The sequence below is a fragment of the Buteo buteo genome, chromosome 17, assembly GCF_964188355.1.
Source record: "Buteo buteo chromosome 17, bButBut1.hap1.1, whole genome shotgun sequence".
Lineage (NCBI taxonomy): Eukaryota > Metazoa > Chordata > Aves > Accipitriformes > Accipitridae > Buteo > Buteo buteo.
Window position 1 is genome coordinate 23,974,422 of NC_134187.1, and position 25,642 is coordinate 24,000,063.

Here is a 25,642-nt window from a genome sequence, read left to right on the forward strand (position 1 = left end):
AAGATTTCTGAAACAAATAAATAAGAATGTTTAGCCATTTATTTTTCTGACTTACAGTAGCTATATGGAGCCCAAATTTTCACTTTTATCCTTTGAAATATTAGTGAACTCTCTATCCTTATACAATATTTATCATTTTAAGTTTGCAAAAGTATTAAGCAAAGTTTTGAAATAACACCTGGAATGACTTTAGAATATCTAATATATATTGCTGGGTTTTAAAATTCTTCAACTGGCATACATATAATTGAATTAGTATACAGATGTAGAAGTCCACTGCATTACCAGATTTTAAATTATCTTCCAGAGAAAGCATCATGAGGCACAAAGGAGAACTGCAAAGAGTAAAATAACTCTCTTTTTCTTCAAGATTAAATGTAATTTTATTACAGTGAACTATTTACCAAACCAAAAAAGGACAATATTTCTAAAGGTAAAATTCCCACTCTCATCTAAGAAAACAAGGTAAAAACATGGCAAAATATGCTGATTCACTCCACTTTCCCCTTAGTAAACCAAAAATGCTAATGGGATTGTGGCAGATGGAAGTTTGTATACATATTTTTAAAAAGAAAAATAACGTGTTCTCTACACTGACATCTAGAGTGCTGTATTCCATACTTGTAATATAAAAAGTTGGATAGAGTTATATAGGAAATCACAAATTACTTCAAAATTTAAACTCAGCACGCTTTATCCATAGCAGTCTGGTTACTTACATAACCGTCTAGAGCCCAGTTGTCGTTTTCAAGCTTGCTTACAAAAACGTCACTAGATCCTTTAATCTGAAAAACTTTCAAGAGCAAATGGGCTTCTTCTTTCTTGTAAACACCTATTAACATTAAAGACGTAACACATGCCTTTTAAACAATTCTTCAACCAGTTTGTTCAAATATCCTTTCAAAGCTAAGTACATTGCTTTAGAACTAAAAGATTTTGTAGAAAACATTCTGTAATAACAGAAATTTATAACCTGGAAATAACAAGATTTAAAGTGCTGTAATAGCAGGATCTTATTTTATTGATCTTTTGCCCACATCATATTTGATAACAGGATGCAAAGATGGTTTCATACTGTTTAATTTCATTCGTAAGTGGGCAAGAATATTTGTCTTTTCATACAGTATTTCAATAATTCTGAATACAGATAGAATTCGTTGCCTGAAATCTCCTTGAACTGGAAAAAAATGTTTTTTACTCACATCACAACAGTATATTGCTATAGTAAATATCAATAGTGCAGTGAAGGAAAATTTGCTATTTGGCAGCCAACTACTGAAATTCTCTCTGAACTCTTGACTTTAAAAGGTACTGAGAGCTGGTAATGCTCTTTTCAAATATAACTGTGATCAGAGGCTAAATCAGAACTTCAGTCAGATTTGCAGAAAGGAATGCACAATGTTGATTAAAAGGTATGCATAATTTACTAAGTTATTTAATTATCTGTGCCTATTTTATGTTATGCCATTATCAAGACTATATTGTTTTAAAGCAGATATTAATCACTATTGAATAATGGAGCTTTTCAATGGTACAGTTCTTAAAATGCCTATATACACTTCATCTGCCACTTCAATATTACCTGTGAGTTCAACATATCAATACTATCCATCAACCTGAGATGAAAAAACCCTACCTCAGTACTTCTTTGAAATGTAAGGGGGAAACCAGATGGGTGACCGCATATAAATTGACCGAAATCTGTGCAAACCATTACATTAGGACTTTTCCTTTTGCAAGATAAGCAGAAAAAGATTTTTAGTGAAAACATAAAGTTTTTGTTTCATTTTGTATTTGGCAGAAAATACAACAAAACTGAACAGATGAAAAAATTAAAAGAACAGTATTTTAACACCAAATTCTGAACTTACCTGATAGTTTGAGTTGTATGTTGGATGCCTCAATGAATGTGGCATTCACTTTGCTGCTTGTAGTATTGAACCAATCAACAGTCAGAGTAGCAGGCTGTCTTTTTCCTAAATATTCATAAAACCCTTTCCACAGTGAATTTATAAAAAACACATCTGAGGGAACTAAATAAAAGCAGGCAAAAAAGAAACAAAGAAAGGAGTAAACTACAACAAAGTAGCAATCTTTCTAGCCATACTTACATTCTTCATTTTTTCTGTTACAGCATCAATCTACTGTTCTAAGGAGGTATTATCATAAAAATATTACAACAGTAAAGACAACATATCTAATGACCTTTCCACACAATTGCCTATAATATACTACACCTCTCCATTACAATATATGTTCTTAAATAACCTCACACTTCATATCTTGTGTGCTCCAGTGAATGCCCTCAAGACTGAAAAATAATGGTCTCTTCCCCTAAAGCCCTGTAGCTTTAAGGTATGATGAAAAAAAGGAGAATAATATTCTGAAGTCAGGGATTCCTGGAAGGAGATACTGTCTTACGCCATCCCCTTTGTTTCATGAATCTATTAAAGCAGCACTGTGTGTGATTTTCAACCTAATATCAATTGAATATTCAACTGAATTCACTGAATTCCAGATACAGTTTAGCACAAGTTTTTTATCAGTCATTTTTAGATGCCACATCTTTTCTCCATACAATATTACTGCACCTGTGAATAGTGATGTTGTCAGAGCAGGGAACTTTTTTGGTTTAAAATAAAGGTCTGTTTCTCAGAAACTGTAATTTGAATAATCTGAAGTAAAAAACCTATAAAATGAAGCATGAATTATAAGAAGAAATATATGTATTTGGGTCATTTATTTGATATTATTGGTATTTTTCCTCTATAAAAAATAAATTATTTACAGGTCACTAAATGTTACATTTTAAATATTTGGCTAAATCTATGACAGAGTAGAAAAAGTCTCTCATTCAACAGTATCTGCAATATTAACATCAATTAAAAATGAAACACAGAAGAGAAAAAAATAATTCATTTCTGCCCTACGCATTGCTGTATTTCTCCCATATACTTTGCCGTTATGAAGTTTGGGGAAGAATTCCTTCAATCATGAAAGTTAAGTTAAACAAACAGTTAAGTTGGCCAAAAGAGACCAACCCTCCTCCTGGCCAGGCAGCAACTAGCATTTCCTGGCAGCTTCTAACAAGAGAAAATAGACATTTTTCCACTTAGTTCTAAGCTTTTTCTAGCATTACAATTTGAGAAATAAAGCTTTAAGAATCAAAATAAAGCTTAGTAAAAAGAACTGTTTAATCAATTACATGATGTCTTGACAAAATGACAGCCCTAGCAATTATTACAATTCACCCTTACTATCCATGACTACTACAAATGATACATGCTAAATAGCTAAAGACTGATATTAGAAGTGTTTCACACTCTTCTAACTAAACTCTTAAAATAAACTATTGATTTTTTACATTTTATCATACTCTGGGCACCCCTAAAGGCAGTTGTCTATATTGAAGAAAATTTATTAATGTAGGTATCCTGTGTATCCATTTTGAATAAATTCCATGGGTATTTCCTGCTCCACCTAATCACTGATTGCAAAAATTAATCCAAAGGAATCCAGGTCAACAATACCATATATATTTCCAACAAAACATACTGACAGGCAGTACATCTGAAAATCTGATGACTCATTAGCTTTTGACTGTCTCTTAATCATTATTACACTTCCTAGTACGCATTTCATAAGGAGAAACGATAATAACTTCTTCAGTGCCTTTTGCCTTCAAATTGTGCAAAAGCCACAAGCAAATGTTCAAGCTCAATGTGACATGATTGGAAAACATCATTAGTATGTTGTCTGTACCATCACTGGATTCCAAGCGAGTGGAGACCCACTATATGGTTTTGAGTACAACAGCTTCAAATAATCTTAAGTGCTCCATTTTCAAAGCAAAACTCAGTGCAGGACTGGGGCTTTACACAAGGTAACCTCAACTTAATACTAAAAATCTGAAGCATTAAATTTCAATTCATATCTCACAGTCCTTAGAATTCATATATTTTCTGCAAATATTTGAAATCTGTAAAATGTCTTTCAGACTCTTTTTCCTACATAGTTCTCATTGCTTTGCTACAGTAGTCACATACAGTAAATTTGAAACGTGGCATTTTAAAAATAAACTAAAGTTATTTTTAGTTGTCTCTGCTTTTAATTAAATTGTGTGTCTGAAGTTATTCTCATGAAGGTGAATATCTAGTATGACTGGTATGAACCTGACAGGTACTATGTAAGACTTTTATAAAGGAGCAGGCACCATACTTCTTTTGTCACATTCAACATCTTCAATATCTAGTTTCTCTAACCACTCTAACTGTCAGTAATAGCTGTTAATCTTTGTGAAATAGTACCATTGACTCGGTATTTACAGAATTTGCACTTGCTGCAGATGGACAGAATCAGTAGGGGAAGAAAATATCTTTCTGCTTCCCCAGCCATGTTTTTGTAAAAGGTTAAAATGCAAGTGCTGCAGTGCCACAGTTGCTGCTGAAGAATCGGAGCGGCTCTGACCCAATTCTGCCAAGCCCTTGCAATGTTCCTGCCCTTCCCACCCACTGTGGGCAAATGCAGAATGAGAAAAATGAACTGGGTATTATTACACTAATACTGCACCAACTGCGGATTCTCCTCAGAATGTGACAAATAGGGAACTCCATGGCTACTCATTAAAACAGCTTCCTAACTACTTTTGCAGAGACTTTACAAAGCAGTGAGAACCATGGGAACCAAACAGAGTATTGTAGTTCTTAAACTTCACGTGGGTATTGTGAGAATTCTTTAGTTGCAACTTATACTCAATTACAATTTACAGTACTGTAAAAATGATATTTACTATTGCTTATGAAAACATTAACTGGCAAAAAAAGGCAATTTAATAAACAATAATAAGCATAATATGTATTCACATATCCAAAGGTGGGAAATCAGACCATGAACCTATTCTGCTACAAAACCTCTAGTTTAGCAATATTAGCTTCATTCCATTTAAAATACAGATAGCAGCAAATGGAGTTCTACCAAAAGCCAAGATAACAAATTAAAGAAAATGCTCCAATACACATTGTGTTCTATACTAAAGAGGTTTCACAATTTTAAAAGACATAATAATCGCGTAGACTTGTTTTTTAAAAACAGCTTAAAAGTTTTCCTTGTTAATTACTGTCATTTTTTACACCGTTTCAGTTCTCTGCTTACTGTTATTGGCATTTTCAATCATAACTTTTCATTTTTTTAAAAATGCTTTTCAAATAGTACTTACTTATCAAAACTAGTTATAATGGACATGATATGGTGTGAATTGATACTGATGCTCTGCATAGTGAATATATTTAGAAACTTGGTCTATATTTTAATTTGGCATTGAAACTTCAAAACCTGTGTGGTAGCAGATTAATGCATACCTTAGGTGCTCAGTGAGGTGAATCCTCCAATAAATTAAGACTGTATATTAATTATAATGAATGCACATTTTATCCCGCTTTATTGTGAGCCTGTAGAAGTAATGCATTTGAGAACTCATTTATGGTTTCACCTGACACTCTCACTAATAAACTCACCAGGAAGGTTAATTATTAGCAGAAATACCTTTTTATCCCATCTACTCTACAGAGTCCTTCTGTGAACTGCCATGCATGTGAACCATTAATCTTATTTTCCCTGCAGCTTGCTAAAATTCAGAATGTAGAGTTGCAAGCTCATTTATTTGGTGCAAACTCTGCTAATTGTTAAGTAAGTCAGTAAAAAAAAATCAGGCCTTTCATTGTCTGAAAATGATTAAACCTAAGAAGATCCACATCAAGGATTTTTCAGATGTATTTGTCTATTTTGTCACTGGCAGGAGGAAAAGGTTAACTGCACACATGTTCATCAGGAGGCATAGAAAAGTGGCAGTAATGTTTTCCCACTGCTGGTGGTCCACACAGATTAGGAAACCCTATCTTAGAGTACCTTGAGAGTTTCCATGAAATAAAGGCCATCAAAATTTCCAGAACTGATTTTTGGGTGGGTTTTTTTGTGGTTTCTTACAACACTTGCGATGTAAAGGGCAGAACTTTGACTGAACCCACTCCCTGCTATTATAGTCTACACTCATTATAAGGCTCTCTGTTATAGCAATCTCTCTGATATAAAACTATATCAAATCTGAGTTGTGTCTATATATGCTTTATCTTTTTGGCTTGACAGGGAGTTTTGTGCAACTCAGAAAATTGGTACTTTAGAAATTAAAAAACAAATTATCTGGGAAAGAATTTCATAGAATAGGTTTTACATGGCAGCTGTTATTACGAAAGACCTCAACATTTATATTCCTTTGAAATGAGTAATGAATACTTAAGTTAAATATTGGAAATATTTTTATTATCCATAACAAACTAGGGTATAAATCAATTTAATTTATTTAGATCTAAAACTCTTCTTGTATACAAACCTGGAGTTTTAGTTATTGTTTCATTAACTTCTCTCACTCCTTTACCTACAAGTAAAAAGACAAATTATCATTTTCATGAACATATTTGGTTTGTGGTTTTTTTTTTTTTAAATAGAATGTTAAAACAATGCCTGAGGGATGCAATCATCTCTTATCCAATAGAGCCATATTTAAAACAGAAGTAACTGGTCTCGAATACTTTACATGTTCAAACCTATACACTTACACAAAACTTTCAGAAAATAATAAAATAATTTAGGTAAACAACATTTTTACTGTGGAAAGTTGTCTGGCTAGCCAAGTATTTCATACATTTAGGCCTCAAATTTTTATATCAGTCCCAGTGCTATAAAAGAGAGCCTTATAGAGGGGACAAATACTGTATCTAATTATGAATAATAGTATATAAAATATAGTAAAAATTGTGTTAATAAAGATTGATACGTTTATGACACAAACCAGTAAAAGCCAGATAGTTGGATTAAGTTGACAGGATCAGATATCATGGGAAAGGATTGCAACCGGTGCCATTTGCTGTGTTTCTGGCACACTCAGTAGTTATGTCCATTGACCCTGGCCTCATATTATTATCCACTTTAAAAAAGTTAGTGTCCTGCAGGAAGATTTTGTCTTGCATGGATTTTTTCTCCTTTAGGACCAGAAATTCACTGATTAGACTGGTCAAGTGCTAAGAAAGCACAAAAAATGTGAGGCACTCAAGTAGAATTATACCTAGAGACTGTAAGCCAATAAAAGAAAAAATTCTTGCTTACAGAAAACTTTCCTGTATTTTACTTTGATTTTTTTTTAAAAGAAAATCAGCAAAAACATAGAAGATCATTTATCTCAAATTATTAATTATATAGTACCCATGAAAAATCACCCTTTAAGGAACTAGAATAAGAAGATAAATGTTTATGTGTAGAACCTATGTCTTGACAATGTTGAAACAAAGTCTACCTATACATTAATGAAAAATCAAATATTGTTCAAACATTAAATCTATTTAGCATTTTTTACATATTAAAATTAAAAATCATGTTGCAAACATCTTTCCCATGGCATCTGACTATTTTCCCTTTATTTGTATTCTAAATATAATTTTATTTTTCTGACTCAGGAATTTATAGCCATGTTTATTTGCATGTGAAGAGCAAAATTAGTCCTCAGAACTATATACTTAGAGTTACTTTAGCAAAACTATATGAAATTTACATGGATATAAATAAAAGTGGAATCTGGTACAAAGTTGTATTTATTTTTTTATTTTATTGTTCATTTTTATTTTAGAAGATTTTCTTAGATAAAAAGCATACCTGAATTAATGTAAAAGCCAAGCTATGAAATATCTTTTTTTGTTCCTAATAGAAAATCATACGTTAAACACTGAACACATTGAAATACTCTTTAAAATTGTGATATAAAGATAAATACAGTTAAATGTAATACTTATATTGTTTAGGTTTTGTTTGCTGTTGCTAGGGGTAAACTTATATATGTGTGCCTGTGCATTTTCACACACATATCCCCATGTTTTCCTCCATGAGTTCTAGATGCTATGGTCACTTTGATTTCTTTACTGTTTCTTTCATAAAGTAAAAGCTGTTGTGTCACATGCGTCTTTACATAGTAAGCGGAAAAATCCTACTATATAAAATAAAAATGTCAGGGAAAATGAAATCCAACCAAGTAGGGCCCAACATATCACTTGAGTAATGACTTACTTTTACAAATAGGTGATTTTCCTGTCCATTTCATATCTGGTTTACATGTCCGATGCTCTGATCCACCAGCAAGAAAAAATCCTGGCTGACAGGTATACACCAAAGTATACCCTAAAGTAGGAAGATCTATTGCTTTCACATCTACATGTGCCGGTGTCTCTGGCTGCCTGCAAGCATGAGCTGCAAAGGGTTTTTTACAGTTAGAATAAGTGGTGGTAAACAGTTTCCATAGGATTAGAGTATGTAATTTGAAATAAATGCATGCCAACTTATTCCCTTTCATTATGTAAACTTTGTACATGTTTCAGAAACATCAAGTAGATATTACTTGTAAAAGTAACACTCTGAGTGTATAGTTTTATTATTGTGGGAAGATGTAAACGATACTATCACATATTTTTAAACAATAAACCAAAATTAAATCATGACAGCAAACAGAAAAGAGTTAAAATGAAGGGAAGCACATGCTATTGTACATGGTGCAATGATTGGTCCTGTGAATTATTGTACTGTCACAGCTTCAAGAATTGCTTCTACTCAATGTTTTGAAAATTACAGAGTGGCTATTGTGCTAAATAAATTAATTATAAATTTCAGTTGAAATAAAGGCTGCAAAGGAAGGGTTTGTCATAGTACATTGATTATAGCAGATATGGTTGCTCAGTATGCTTCTTTCTCTGTGCTCCATGGTGTACATTTGTAACAACCCAAAGATAATTTGAAATAGGATAAGAATGTAAGGTCACATTAATGAATTATTTTTAGCTTAGATCACTGTATTTTAACACAATAGTTATTTGATGTCCTCCAATCCATACAGAGATATAAATACAATAATCATTTGCATACCCTTGCATAGCCCAGGAAAGCTGAATTTTGCTGAGTGCTAGTTTATGATTCACAAAATACTAGCCAACAAAATAGCCCCATGCACATTTTAGGCCACTTTCTGTTCTCTATTAATCCAACACACACAAAAAACCTAGATTAATTTAAAGAAGCTAATGCAGTAGGTTAATGAGGACAGATTTTCCTGAGTAAACTGATAGGATTATTGTGAACTTCGTGAAAAAAAATCTGAAAATCTTCCTTCAAATTAATATCCCAAATACATCTTTGGTCTTAGAATAGGAAACAAAAAAAACATTTAAAAATACTGTTTTAAATAAAGCTTACTTTCTTACAGCATAACATTTACTATGAATTTCCATATGCATCACTTTGTAACTCTTTTAAAATTGCACAATATTCTAACTCATTAGATAAGAAACCAGACTTACGAATGCATTCAGACTGTATGCCACTCCAAGTTAAGTTGGCAAGACAAGAGCGGGTGGTAGATCCTTGAATATGATAACCTTTTCTGCATCTGAAAAAGACTGTGCTCCCAACCTAAGAATCAAAACAGAATATTAGATAAAAGAGGTATCCATCACATGTAGTCAGATATCAAGACAGTGATAAGCTCCTAGAGAGATAGTTTCAAAAATAAAAATGTCCTCTTTTTACAGTGTCTATAGTTAAACTTTTTTTTTAATGTGATGAACAGTTTGAACAACTGATCTTTAGCAACCTTACTTGAAAGCAGTAAGTGGAAAAATATTGACAAGGCTGTGCACATGGAAAAGAACAACACTCATACATTTCAGCTTTTTAGTTTGTCAGTGTTACAGAAGCAAACCAAATGACTGAGATGTCTCTCTTCCCTGTACATCATTGCATATATTTCAATAGAACTTGACCATAAAGTCTATTTCAAAGGTTTCTCATTGTGCCACTTGACTAAAAACGTTTAAGAGGAAAAAGGTAAAAGAGAAAACTATGAAGAACTGTTCCATCTACAAACAAACGCACTAGAGAAAACTCCAGGCCACAATTTCTTACACTGCATTTGTTTCTCTAAACTACCTAAGTTTTACTTGAGATGCTCAACTAGCAGAATGATGTTATGGAAAGCCTTTCTATGGTCAACTGTGATATGACCTTTCTCAGAAGAAAATTGTCTTTATACTTCCGCTGAGAATATAAAAGCATGAAAACTGGATACAAGATTGCATGGGGTGAAGAATTTTCATAACATATGAGAGAGAGATTGTGTGGAAAGTTCTAGCAAAATGGACTTACTGATGGTAATGACAAAAGTAACCAGAACACAACTCCAGACCAAGATATTTAAGGATGCGGGGCTGACCAGTAAAGCAATGCTTTCATTTTGGATAACACATCTTGGCAATAAATATGATCAGATGAAATTAAAAAAAAAAAACACACACAAAAATGAATATTATTTGAAATTATATGACTTATTAATAAAGTAACATTACATGGACAAGTGCAAGTAAGTTGCAAATGAGTAGTGATCGATGCATATTAATAAAATAGCTTGCAGGTATATAAATGCAGATAGCTCTACACTGCAAATGTCATAGAAGGACTTCAACGGACATTAAAAATGGGCAGTTATCTTCAAAAGTGGCTACCTGTTAACTGTATTCTCAGTTACATAAAAAAAGATTATCATGACAGATGTTCAGCAAATGCAACACCAGTTCTTCCTGAAGTGGCTTGGGAAATTCACTGGTATTTTTAAAGGTCAGTTTACTGCTACAGCTTTGTAGACTTATCTCTTTATAACTATTTTTAAACATATTAATCTCTCTATCTTGCCAAGGACACACAGCATGTCTGTAGTATAGACTAGAACAGAGTGTGGCTGGTCTTGACTCTAAGTCATCTTGCTTCTTGTGAAATTGCCAATTCTGGTATCAGTAAGTAATGATGAGCTGCAAATCTTTCCTCACTGATCCAAAAGACCAAGCAAAAAAATAATGTCTACGTTCAAGGTAGTTACAGAGTTATGGTTCTTTCTCATTTTACAGGTAAAAGTAGAAAGAAAAGCAGTGCACTCTGTATAATCCTTGGCTGAAAAACATTGGAGGCGTTTGCAACAGTCACAGTCCAGTGAAGCACAAAAGGCACAAAAAAACCCTTTAAAGGTCTGCTGCCTGCCACCACACCTTTCTGTAATGAGGAAAGACTGTTAAAAGCTGGGTTATAGAAGCTTGGCCAAATCATACAAACAAGAAGCTTCACTAATCACATATGCTAAAAAACCCCATCTACTTCACAAGTAATTGGAGAGAAGTCTACATCTTGCTGTACCAGATAGTGATCTGAGAGTGAAAGCACATAGTTGAGAAAGACTAAATACAGAACAGATGAAGACCTACTATTGCCTTTAGAGGTGAATGAGAAGAGAAAATTAGCCTTCATGTTTGACAGACATTAGAACAGTGTATTGGCCAGTAGAATTCTGGTATTAAAGATAACATGTGAGGCATATAAAAGCAGGAGAGAAAAAAAAAACCACCAACCCCCCGATCAATTTAGGCGCAAAGGTTAGAGTTGTTTTTGAAGTGATGATGGGGACAGGTAAAGAAAGGGTCAAGATGAGACAACAACCAGAAAGAAACTGCACCTATTACTAGAAGAAGAAGGACCTTAGGGGCGAGGCCACAAGACGTGGCTAGGGGAGAAGTGCCTTGGCATCTGCAAACCAGGCAGGAGCAGTAGGGGAAGAAAAGAGTTGAGAGCCCCAGCAATGACAGACAGCAGCATTGCAGGAAACAGGGGGTACCAATAACCAGAGGAACTTCCAGAAAGGATTTTTTGAAAAACAGCTCTACTAATTTGGTTGTAATACCATGTGGCACACTGCCCTAGGTTCAGAAATAAGCACTAAACCCGAACAGAACATATTTTAGATTCCAATCACAAATATTTATACCTGAAGAATCTATCCACATAAGGTTAATTAATATATATATAGTGACTGTGGATTGGTCATTGTTGTACCTACTTCTATTTCCTCGGTCACTTTTCTGACTGTCACTTGGTAAACTAATAACCTGTAAGGAATTTGGAAATTATAGAAAGGACATTCATCACAGAGAACCTGGATCCAACACATAGAATAATTTTATCTTCTCTGACTGAATAAAATGTAACATGAATTGCTAATTTAGTAAAGCTACTTGCTGACTTTTTTGTCAAGGACTACATGGCCTTTGGATCAGACAGGTCTTTGGTTGTTAGGTATTTACTGACTATTCATCAATGTATGAAAGAATTATGATCATAAAGCAAAGTAATTATGTCATGTCATATCATATTAGGTAATCAATTTATAAATAGTCCTCCCTACCGAAGTCTCCTAAAGGATTGAACACATGATATATTGCAAGGTTAGAAGTTCTTTCTTTAAGCTGTATGTTAAAAAGAAACCTCAGAATGAAGCATGAGTTTTTATTAAAAAGGAGTGGAAAATTCCCAAGGTTTACATCAGACATTTAAGCCTACAGATAATTTAATATCTTTGTGATTATTAAATGCATCTTCATTTTAGAAAGGTAATAAATAGAAGAAAGAATTACCTCATAACCTCTAGAACTGTTTTGTATTCCAAAATGCGGAGTACCAGGGTCTGTACATGTATTGTGAGCTGGATCTAATGTAAAATGTGAAACACGACAGATATTATTATGGTATGGAAAGAATACTCTAAAACTGTTTGCAAAGATTAAGTCATTTCATCAATGTCTAGTGATGACAAGAATTGAATTTTTAATGAAATGTGTGTATTTCTATATATTACATTTGCATTTCCAATTAAATTTCCAAGATAGGTCACAGCACTTCAGTATATTCCCACTATATAAGGGTATTTTTTGCAGGTATCTTTGGCAGTGTAGACTTTAGAGTTAGGATTGCATTAATTTTTGCTGACGTTATCCTTTTAAACCCTTTTGAATACATAGTATATCCCACTACTCACAATGCATATAGGAACCTATAGGGAAATCTTTTTCTTCTCTTCTTTCCCAGTGAATAGCTTAATGGTTAAGTTAGATTTCTAAAATTACCCCCCCCCCCAAAAAAAAAACAACCCCCAAAAAACCCACAAAGGCAACCTGCTTTCTTATAGCAAGTAAAATACTTGATTTTTGGATAGAATTTTTTCTATGTCACCAGAAAACAAAAGTTTCAAATGGACTACTACCTCAGTTGTTGCTGGTGAATGAAAAGACAGTCCCCTCACAAAAAAACTAAGTATAACTGTTTAGCTGATTATCAGTTTCGTGAGTGCAATTTAAAGCAGCCTGAAACTCTTTTTGATTCAGCAATGTCCACTTCACATTCTGATGGTGTATTTGCTTTGGGGTTGCCCAGTCACATCCACCAGGTAGACAGCACAGGACTTGATCTGATGGATCTTTCTGTACTATGTGATTCCCTCTTGGCAATCAAGTCTGCTTTTGTGCTGACACTGCGTTACAAAAAATGCAACTTGGGACTATATTTCATCTGTAACCACTTCTAGTTTTCTGTACAGGGAAAATTGAATTTATCACGTACAATAATGTGATATGTCATATCACTCTTGGTCAACTTCCATTTTCAATGTTGAACATCAGTAGAGCATAACAATTCAACGGGACTGATATTTACCAAAGGCTTCAAAAGTTAGGTGGATCTTGACCTAATGTGCAAGACTAAAAACCAAACACACTCCTGACCTTGAGCTACTTGAACAGCTAAAGCACTTTTTACAAATTATCATCAGCTGGAATGCCATTGCTAATAATAGACACATGGAGCTGAATTGACTTTTTAAGGTATGTCCCTTCTGAAGAAACAGTAGGGCAAAAAAGAAGAATTCTCAAAAGTATTTTAAGGAAATTATCAATATCTAGAAATAGAAAAGTTTGCCATCATTTGCCATCCTATGGTACTTCTAGGCATAATTCTAGGTATTGTTCACTGATCTTAATTTTCAAATTGCTTAACAATGGTATCTGTAAATATTTTAGATGGTCTAATATTTTCCTTTTATGATAACATAAAAACTATGACCTAAAAGAAAAGCTTATGCATTTGATGCAGTATTTTCCAAGTATTTCTATATTATGCTATATAAAATATAAATAGAAATGTCATTGTGGATTTTCAAATTTGATTTTTCACAATAAACCTAAGATTTAACTTTTGTAAACCTTCTTGACTCTGTTACAAAACACAGACGTAAGATGGATTGCCCAGTTCATAAAAACTATGGACAGAAGGAGTTTTGAATTCTTATCAAAGAATTGTATTGAGTGTTAATGTCTTAATTTACAAATACAGGCTGCTTTCAATAATCATGTTTGCCACCTTTTCCCAGAGTGCCCACCCCAGCTCTTCCACATAGCCAATGCCTAAGCCACAGCAAAATATATAAATGGGCTAGAGTCTATATCTGAATGTGTTTGTTTAGAAATATCAAAGAGGATTTTTCTACTATAACACTGAAATCATTTTCTCTAGCAAGTCACCCCAAGTTGGACCAAATTCTGATGTCAGTGGGAGTTACAGGTGTCCAGCATTTTTCTCAGTTAGTGTGATAATGTATCATGCTAAAAGCCTATCAGTTGCACATCAGTCAATGAGAAACTGATAGTACTTGGCAGTTCATCAGAATTTCAAAAGATCAGACCCAGCACACTTCATCCTTTTGAGCTGTACAAGCCACTTTCACAAAGTCCAAAAAGCTTTTTGATTCAGGACTGATTCTGACGAATGCCTTTAACTCGCCAGTGACAGAATTTGGTCTTTAATCTGCCAAAGTCTTCTGCATATCTAAAAGATTCTAAAAATAGATGGAACAAATTTATGCACTTGCACTTATTGACATTCTACATTTCCAGCAGACAAGCAATCATGTAAATCTACAAATGGCTTCATTTGTGATTGTGTTTATCCTAAAATTTTTATACTCAAAATATAACCTTATTTATCTAGTTCTTTTTATATTACACAGACATTTTCTATATTTGGAAAGTTAATTGCTAGATTTATTATAGTGTAATAGTTTATCAAGAATATTCCCAGTAGAAACAGTGTAAGTAGTGGAAGTTATTACCAATGCATGTTGGCTGAATTCCACTCCAAGTACCGTCTGCTTGACAGAATCTTCTTGAAGATCCTATCAGAATAAAAGGGGGTCTGCACTGAAAGCTAACTTCAGATCTGTAGGTGAAACTTTTTCCATTGAGGCGTCCTTCTGCTGGTGTACCAGGATCACCACAAAACACAGCTGATACATAAAAAAGGAAAGAAAAAAGTTACTGAAAACTGCACATGCTTCAACTGAATCATTCTACATTGTTTTATGCACAAGTCAGGCATACTGAATATGAGTGCAAATGCTATGTTCATTTATCTGTGTAGGATTGTGGCTCAGATAAATTCTTGACAGCAATTTAAAATTAATTGTCACTGTTATAGTTATTATAAGCATAAAACTTAACCTGGAAAAATAGACCTTTTAATTGAGACACTTAAATGCTGATTAGATTTGGATGACAAAGTAATCTTAGAGTAGACAACGCTATATTGTAATGCTTCAAAATTTATCCAGTTTTCACATCAGTCACCCTCAGATGAGTAGGCAGGAAATTTTTGCCCTAATGAAGTAAAAGGAAAAATGTTTGTCAGAGTCCTGACAAGATTTGAAGCACTGAAAGAGATGGGTTGACAGATTTAGAATCAGCTGAAAAAACAAAACCAAACAAGATATGAGGGTATGTACTCGCCTTCAGGAAAGAAAAAAAGAATTTAGAAAGGAGAGCAAGGCTATGAGCTTAAGTGTTAGGATCCTTGTTTTCACCTGTTAATGGAAATGGAAACAGGGAAGAAAAAAGGAAAAGTTTAAGCAAAAATTTTAATCATGCTCACCACAAGTCAAATTCAGAACATTCAGAAAGATCCTCAGTAAGGCAAATGGTGATGAGTCCAATTAGGTAATAAGAGATGGAGGTGACTCTTGGGGAAAGGAAGAAGGCTATGACCTCAAATGGGCACAACCATTCAATTTTATAACAAGGTATGCTTTTTCAAAGGAGAAGGGAGAATCCTGCAGTAGTCCATATATTACCTGATCTAGCTGAGTTCTTTTTAAACAGTGAGAAAGTGACTGTAGCCCAAGACAACTCATTGTAGCTTTGGTGAAGCCCAACACAACTGTACCCTGAAAACTTACGCAAACATTGTGGGATGTCTCCCCGCCAAACTCCTCGTCCCTCACAGGAGAGAATAGCTGTGTTAGATAGCTGATAGCCTTCTGCACAGCTGTAACTCACGCTGGCACCCCAGCGATAATCAGATCCTTCCACTTTCCCATAGAGTACCGGTGGAGGGGGGCCACACGTAATAGCTGTGTCACAAAAAGAAAAGTTATAATTTCAAGACTTTATAGGGTTTAGGAGAATGCAACAAAATATCCACTCATACTTTTGAAACAAAAAAAAATATATATTTCATGCTGTTCAATTCCAACAAAGCATTCCTGTGTTGACAAAGCAGCCTGTAATAGACAGAAAACCAATTTAAATACAAAAATACCACCTCTAGGTTTAGGAAGTCCCTAAGCTTTAGGTTGCTGGAAGCCAGAAGAGTATGTAGCTTACCTAGTTCTGAATCTCTTCCCTACATACTCATTACTGATCACTGCTGGCAACAGGTTACTGAGCTAGGTAAAAGTTTTTAAGAAACATGATTTATTTCAATAAATATGTTTCTATGATTCTACAATTCTAAATATTTGCATTTTATGTTAAACTAATTTTGCAGCACTATTTAAAGCCCTTAATATGACTTTGTTCATTCCCCTGCTCATTTTCTAAGGCTTTCAGCACACAGTGCATATTCACTTTACTGGTAATCAGTGGCTAAGACTCTTTAAAAATATTCTGGTATTTTCCAGCTTCTGAAAGAGTGTCCAAAATGATGAAATCTGGAATGACCATGTTTACATTTACACATCAGTTCTTTCAACAAAGAGCACAACCATAAAATCACTCAGTCAGTGATTTTTACAACAGAAAATGCAGTCGGTTGAATACATATGCCAAAATTTAATTAGTAGGCTAGACTTAGACATCACTTTAAAGCGGTGCTAGATGAGTTGTCAGTCTAGGCCTTTTATAAGCAGAAGATACCCTAGGCTGTTAAATTTACTTCCTGAGCTGCTGTAGTAGTGCTAACAGCTTCCACCAGTCTGCCTTATTTGCCTTTCAGCCTCATCCCCATTGTGACCTTTATGTTACCACTTGCAATTAGCTATTTGTAAAGGATCTTTTTGGCTATTTGTGATGACTACATTAATGCAACAAGGGAATCTTTTACAGAAAATTTGGTTTGCAGGATCCCTTTACAGAATTTTGGCCATCTAATTCAAAAGGCCCCAAAAAGGAAAACAGGTACTTCATTCCTAGCATTTTAAGTTAAGCATTCTAATAATTTTCATTGCACACTGATCTGGTTCTACTGTAGTAATTAATGTCACTATTCTGACTGATATTATACCACAGCATATGTGCAAAATTAATACAAATTTTACACAAATACTTATCTAAATATTTTAGTTGCATTTGCTTGTTAATTGTCCCAAATAACATTTTGACAGTTTTTTGTAAACAAAGACAATGATTAGTGAATTTCACATGTATTATCAAAACAGTATTTGTAGTTCAGAAGCATACCTTTGCAAATTGGTTTACTCTGGTTCCAAGTGCTGTCTTTTATGCAACGCAAGGTAGATGAACTGGCGGGCTCCATCAAGTATCCTGGATTGCACTGATAGCTGACTGTCTTATTAAAGGTAAAATCATTTCCAAACTGAATGCCATTTGCTAATGCACCTGGATCTCCACAGCTGATCACTAGTGATGAAAAGAAAAAAAAGGATTTTATTTTTTTTTTAATAAACATGTAATGAAACATTGAACTATGTACAGCTAATGTCCTTTTTTTTGTGTGCAAAACAAGAAGAATTTTTATTCATACATTTCACACAAATAAAAATGTTATCTCTGATTTTTAGCTAAAAAGTCATATTTTTGAGGCATTGCAGTAGTGTGGGCCAAATATTGTGTTCCTTAAATACATTAGCTTAGGCTAGTATGCTTTACTGCTACTGCAGACCGTTACATTAGTGGTAGTTTTGACAGGACTTTTCCTTCTTTCATACTGGGACCTTTGTCACATTATACCTATGTTGATGGTGCAATGTAATTCCAGTAGAGTTATGAAATTAGTCTTTTTTTTTTTTTTTTTTGTATCACTGTACTGATGTCCTGTGGGTCTGGCCTTGTCAGTGAGGCCACTGGCCCTGCTGGCATTGCAGCACCCTTCTGCTCCCTGCTCGCTTTCCCTGATGGAGTAGCCCAGTCTTGCTGCTCCCTGATTCTTGGTCCTTAGCAGAATGGTTATCGGTCAGATAAACTCTAGAGGAACCCCTATTCTTAGGAATAATGTTATATTTTCAATGTTGACATTCATGAGGTAAACAAATACAGAAAAGTTACCTATGCATCCATCTTAAAAGATAGTTCTGGAAACATCTAGCATGTATTAAAAAGGCATGTACCTTTAGATACATAAAATATTCATGTATTACAAGACAGATAAATGGGGAAAAAATGTGTGATTTTATCTAACAAAATAATAATTTTCAGTAGGAAAGCTGGATAACTTACTACTTTAAAGCTTTAGAGGAAGAAAGTTTATTTCTGACCTGTGCAGTCTGGAGCCGTGCCAGTCCATGTCCCATTGGCAGTACAATGTCTAGTAGTTAGCCCTGAAGTTTTGTAACCTTCCCAGCAGGCATAAATGACTGAGCTGGAGAATAATATTCCATCAGTGTATATTATCATACCATTGGCTGGGGTGCCAGGGTTCCCACAAGATACAGCTGTGAAGAAAAGTTTAAAAAAAAATCAAAATTTCCATGATAGGTGACTGACTGGAAAAAAAAAAAAGTTGGTCAATATCCCATCTTTTAAAAAAGCTATAGCAAGTTTTACTAAGAAAATGTTTAATAGGTGTATTCTTGATTTAATATCTTATTTCTGTTTGTTAATATGATCACTTTACTTGCTTTTTTTTTTTGTTGTTTATTTTTTCAATTGCTGAGTTTTCACTGCTTGTTCCACTCCACCCAATACAGTCACTGGAGAGAAGAAAGTTCATTCAGGACTTTCTGACAGACCGGTGCCTGTTTTGCCTTTGGGCACATTTTTGTATTCTCTTCCTGTCTTCTGGTATCCCTCTTTCAATTGTAAAAATGCATAAATAGTAAATTATGATCTTCCTGACCATTTCTTTTTTGAATCAAGAAAAGAACAGACATTCTGTTTTGGCCTCCACATCTTTTTGGCATCTGTAGCTACACATTAGGGCAATGATTATGTTTCAGCTTCGTACATCTGAGATTTGACAGTGGTTTATTTTGATTATGTTAGGTTTTTGGGAGGGTTTAGTGTTTGGGGTTTTTTGGGGTTTTTTTCTCCACTGGACCAGCCAATCATGAGAAGGATTTGTTTGTTTGTTTTGAATTTTTCCAACAAAATTCCTCTAAAGCATCTTTATTTGACCATTCCTGCAGACAGGACACTGGCAAAAGTACGATAACATTCCACTGTTGGACAGAGACTACTCCTCTTCATAGGAATAAAACAAAACTTCTTGGAGGTTAAGATATCAACAGGGTTAATCAAGAATTGGTAAAGAAATGTGCATCTAAATCAAACCCTTTCTGTCAGTCTTCCATGGAGCATGAAGTGGTTTGTAAGACTGGGAGGAAATACTTCAACTGTCTCTTGCACAACTTTCAAGAGCTGGCAACTCTTTCTACTCTTCCTACAGCACAATTAAGTGTGGTCTCTTGAGATGTGAAATGATTTAGTCTAATACTATGATATGACCAAATATAAGTATGATTAAACCTAATGGCTTGGAATACTGTGGTGTATTAGCCTTGGCTAACAGCCAAATGCCCACCCAGCTGCTCACTCACTGCCCCCTTCTCAGCAGGAGGTATGACAAAGCTCATGGGTTGAGATAAAGAATTGCTTACCAATTACCACTGTTGGACAAAACAGACTCAACTTGGGGACAATTCCTTTAATTCATTGTTAATTAAAATAGATTTGGATAAAACTAAGACAAACATTAAAACAACACCTTTCCTCCCCTCTTTCCCAGGGTTAACTTCACTCCTTCACTTCAGGCTCCTCTACCTGCCCCACGAGTGGTGCAGAGGGGACAGAGGATGGGGGGTTACAGTCACTACACAGCAGTCTGTCTCTGCTGCTCTTTCCTCCTTAGAGAACTGGAGGAATTCCAATCTTAGTCATACCCTAAGCTGCATAAAAAGAAGCATGGTCAGCAGTCGAGAAAAGTGATTCTCCCCCTCTAATCCACTCTCAGGAGACCATGTCTGGACTACTGTGTTCAGCTCTGGGGCTCCCAGCACAAGAAAGGCAAGGATCAGTTATAGCAGATCCAGAGGAGGGCTACAACAACGATCAGAGGGCTGGAACACCACTCCTGTGAAGAAGGGCTGAGAGAATTGGAGTTGGTCAGCCTGGAGAAGAGAAGGCTTCAGGGAGACCTTATTGTAGCCTTTCAATACTTAAAGGGGGCTTATTAGAAAGATGGAGACTTTTTACCAAGGCCTGTAGCGACAGATCAAGTGGTAACTGCTTTAAACTGAAAGCAGGTAGATTTAGATTGCCCATAATGAAGAAATTATTTACTGTACAGGTGGTGAGGCACTGGAACAGGTTGCCCAGAGAGGCTGTGGCTGCCCCATCCCTGGCAGTGTTCAAGGCCAGGTTGGATGGGGCTTGGAGCAACCTGGTCTAGTGGAAGGTGTCCCTGCCCATGGCAGGGGGGTTGGACTAGATTATCTTTAACGGTCCCTTCCAACCCAAATCATTGTATGATGCTATGATAATAGTAATAAAACAAATTAAAACCCATGTGCAGATCCTGGTCAACATACAACACTGAGCTGCATCAGGAAAGCTTGGATGCATTCATTAAGGCTAAATGTATTTATGGAATTTATGCAAAGACAACAAGTCTGCAGATTCTTAACATTTGACAAAATGATAATTTGACAGTAGTTGACTATAAAATAAACCTTACAATACTTATAATACTTATTTTACTTATTACATTTCCTCATATTTTCTTAATTCAATTTATCGCATCTTCCTATTTATGTGAATCACAGAATCAAAGAATCACAGAATAGTTGAGGTTGGGAGGGAGCTCTGGAGGTCATCTGGTCAAGCAGGGCCACTGTGAGCCAGTTGCCCAGGACCATATCCAGATGGCTTTTGACTGTCTCCAAGGATGGAGACTCCACCACCAGTCTGGGCAGCCTGTGCCAGTGCTCAGTCACCCTCACAGTAAAAAAGTGTTTCCTGATGTTCAGAGAGCACCTCCTGCATTTCAGTTTGTGCCCACTGCCTCTAGTCCTGTCACTTGGCACCACTGAAAAGAGCCTGGCTCATCTTCTGTGTAACCTGCCTTCAGACATTTACATATGTTGATAAGATCCCTCCTGAGCCTTCTCTTCCCTAGGCTGGACAGTCCCAGCTCTTTCAGTCTTTCCTAAGAGGAGAGATGCTTTCATCCCTTTATCATCTTAATGGCCCTTTGCTGGACTCTATCCAGTATGTTCATGCCTCTCCAGTACTGGGGAGCCCAGAACTGGACCCAGCAGTTCAGATGCTGCCTCACCAGCACTGAGCAGAGGGGAAGGATTACTTCCCGCCCAAGGCAGGCTGGGATACCATTACCCTTCTTTGCAGCAAGGGCACTTTGCTGATTGTATTTAACTTGTTGTCCACCAGGACCCCAGCTTGATGGCTCCCAGCATAATAGTTATAATCTAATAGTTATAGATTATAGGATTCATTAAAATAAACACAATTTTCCAATTAAAAATTACTCTATTACTGATGTTTGGAATAATACCTAAATGCCTTTGCTTTAATTAAGTCTTATTCACTTCTTATATATAAAAGTTTCAAATACTGAAGAGAAAGATTCAGTGGGTTGGAACTTGAACTTGTAGGGGTGAAAATGTATTCTCCTCCTAATCTCATCCTTACTTATACTAAACAGGAAACAATTGAAGGAGAAGAAAAAAATTGAAAGAAAGGGGCTTTTTTCTTTGTTTGTTTGTGTTGTGGTTTTTTGGGGTTGTTTTTGGTTTTGTTTTTTTTTTTCCCTGAAAACAGAAGGTTAAGGCAAAAAGATAAAACAAACAGTGGCACTACAAACACTGATAATTGCCACTGAGTTCTGCTGTCCTACTATACTTAATGTCTTCATGCAAGGGAAGAAGAAAGGACATTGCAAAACTTCAATTTTCTGTTGAAAATACTGATCCTGTCCCAATCCATTTTCATACAGTTATGGTCATATATACACTGACAAGATTAGTCTGTGCTGAAGAATATTGCAAAAGAACAATTGTTAGATGAGGATGAAAAAATATAACAAATTTGTTACAAATATTTCATCCTATCTTCCATTTTACCATTTAGTATAGCAGACAACAGATACTACAGAATCCACCAACTCAAATGAATTAGATAAAGTAACATTTCAAACATTCTTGGAAAACAAGAAGTAATTTTAAAACTGAATCTAAAGTCTTCCATTACTGCTTTCCAATTCTGACAGTGCATAAAAAGTGTAAATTTCTTTATTATATTTTTTATCTTATTCTAAAATGTGATTTCCATAAATATTGTCTGCTGTATTTCTTCTGAAAGAGCTAGCATAAAAATAGTATAGCTTATAAAAAATTAATCTAACTTATGTGGAGAAATATACATTAATTTATACTTAGTTAAGAATACATTATTTTATCATCTGTTCGGTTCTTGATTCACAATTACATAGAAAGAGAAGATGAAAATATTGTATTGTTAGAAGATGGATGACATTCATTTATCACTCCATTTTCATATCTTCAATCAGAAGAATTGTTTAATTTTACATTTAACTCTGGTAGGTATTCTCTATTTTCAGGCTCAATATTTGTTTAACTAAAATTATTTTCTCACTGTCTTATAAATATATACTCCAAAACTTTATCAGTTGGGATTTAGCTTTTCAAGCAAAACATGAACTGCTTGCAAACACTTTTACATCAAATTTCTGCAGAGCAATATGAAAGCATATTTCTGGCATAGAATGTCTTTTTAATTAAAGAATAAAACGTCATTAGTAGATGTCATTCAATGGTGTTGTAAATGCTGATGGTATCAATACCTACCTTCACACACAGGCTGTATACCTGACCAGGAACTGTTAAGCAGGCATGTTCGTTCTGCAGATCCTCTCAGCTGATAACCCATTTCACATGAGAAACGTAGCAGACTTTTTATTTTGAACTCATCCCCTAGTCTAGACCCATGAGCTGGTACTCCTGGATCATCACAATAGCCAGGATTATTTCCTGTAAAATACAACAGAGCAGAATTATTGGCAGAGATGTTATGTGCAAATGTAGTGGTAGTGAAGATACTCTCTTGTAAATCGTACTACTAACTGCATTGTTTCTGTTATAATTAATTACTTTTCTCCCAGTGCAAGGGCGTGAAACCAAAGCCAAAGATGAAAATAACTTGTCTTTTTAGTCTACTTCTTATCTTAGATCTATACAGACCTAAACATAGAATGCGATAGAAATAAAAGATAAAAGATAATTATGGACACAGGAAGCACCTCTTGTCATTTTTTGTCAGTTCAACAAAATCATTGTCTTTTTGACATAAATAACATTTTCTACATCTTGTATTTTATTGTGCAACTTCTCTGCTAGTAATGACTTCTAATAACAAAAATTAGAAAACAGCAAGAGGGAAGAAAACCATATTCAAGTTTCTTAACAAATGTATTTGAAATACATGTATCCACAGAAAAGACTAAATGGTACCTGGCCCTCTGTGCCTGCCAAGAATGGAAAGGACACCTCATAATTTTCTTTATCCTTCAAATTCCTATGCAAGTATTGGTTACAATTTTAGAAGAGAAAGAAGGTGCTGCAAAACAGACCTCTCAAACATGTCCTCATAGGTCTGATGAACCAGTCAAGTGCCTTATCAGATAAAGCAGCTGCTACAGGAAATGCTACCCAAGATAGTCAAGGAAGTATGATCTCACTATCAACAATTTATTATAAATTTTGACATAAAATTTTATCTCTCCTAAATCCCTCTGTGTCTAAATTGTAGTTCATAGCACATTACATTATCCTTTGTTCTCCATTTTTAACTTACACATCTAGACTGAATTTCTATTAAAACTATGGTTTGGACATTTTTTCTTTTTTTTTTTCAAAATATGTGTAAATAATTCCATAAGTTGAAGTCTGTATCTTCTTACATAGGTTTTTCATCTTAGGCACACTGCTCAGATGAAGGACAAAATCTCGAACTAAGAAAAAACAATAGCAAAACATTGAGAAGACTCAAACTTTTATTTCAGAAAGAAAAATTTTCTAAAGTCAGAAAATATGATTATGTGTGTGGCGTACCATTTTCAGAATAGCAAGTTTGTGACAGACACTTTGATTACAATCATGCTTCCTCCTAAAAGGAAACCAAGACACAGTTCCAGAATTCAAGGCTAACTTCTGGGCTTCGGTTGTGTCCACTTTGCTTAGTATTAGCTTCTTCTAGAATAGATTGCCCTTGTCACCCTGTCGTATAGCATTTGGACCTAGATTTCCTTGTCTAAATACATGCTTGTAAACAGTGTGAGTGTCTTGAAGCCAGCTGGTATATTCTGTCCACATCTATATGGTTAAACTCACTCTCCAAAACAGGGTGGCTGTATCCAAAGTGGCTGTTGAGAACGATCTCCAGCACACACTAACTTGTAGAGTATTTGTGCATCGTGTGACGGAGTGCTAACTGGGATGGGTGAAAACCATTCTGGGGACGATTCTGAGAGTATAATGCTCGCAGTGATCAAGTACTAGCATCCATGACCTATGCCCTGGCCATCCAGATGTGGCCTCTGGATGCCATCTGCTTCCCCTTACTCCAAGATATTACTAACACACAGACACTTTTGTCTGCTTAAAATGTGTGAAATAACATGAGGGCTGTGATTCAGGCTACCACTGGCACGTTTACATCATGAAACAGATATGAGGCACATACTCTGGCTTGTGAATGCAAAGACTGCAGGAACTGTTCAGGGCAGAAGGATCCATGATTCTAAAATCCTGATGATGTCTCACTTTGCTTTGGGACTTTGCTCAGGGGATTATTCCAGATGAATGACCAGATTCTTTTTCTTGGGCCCACCTAGTTTTGTCTTGGAGAAAGTTTAAACTGGAGCTATGCAAGTTTATGGCCAAAGGGTATAGACAAAGGCAGTTATAGTATTATGAAGGTCTAGACCCTTTTTTATTTAGCAATGTAGAAGACTACATATCCACTGCTGAAAAATGAGTGCGAGTCACCTTAAACAAAAAATCTCAACTATCGCTTAACTCATAAGATACAAGTGTCCATCACTGCAACAGGTCCCAGGTGACAACAAAACCTGAGATCATATTTATGCCATCATGCATGCAATGATATATTAATATATAATAAAAAAATAAACCCCATGCAGA

At 35.0% G+C, this 25,642-nt stretch overlaps 1 protein-coding gene across 1 annotated transcript in view; it reads right to left on the reverse strand.

The window, feature by feature from the left end:
* Positions 1–25,642, reverse strand: part of CSMD1 (CUB and Sushi multiple domains 1) — a 1,222,061-nt gene that overhangs the window by 10,688 nt on the left and 1,185,731 nt on the right. The window contains exons 57-67 of the mRNA XM_075049874.1: positions 23,288–23,470; positions 18,722–18,898; positions 17,688–17,867; positions 16,187–16,360; positions 15,068–15,241; positions 12,543–12,616; positions 9,390–9,501; positions 8,110–8,289; positions 6,386–6,430; positions 1,872–2,033; positions 720–832 (exon numbers count right to left, since the gene is read on the reverse strand). Coding sequence (XP_074905975.1) covers positions 720–832; positions 1,872–2,033; positions 6,386–6,430; positions 8,110–8,289; positions 9,390–9,501; positions 12,543–12,616; positions 15,068–15,241; positions 16,187–16,360; positions 17,688–17,867; positions 18,722–18,898; positions 23,288–23,470 — 1,574 coding nt within the window. The remainder of the gene's footprint in view (positions 1–719; positions 833–1,871; positions 2,034–6,385; positions 6,431–8,109; positions 8,290–9,389; positions 9,502–12,542; positions 12,617–15,067; positions 15,242–16,186; positions 16,361–17,687; positions 17,868–18,721; positions 18,899–23,287; positions 23,471–25,642) is intronic.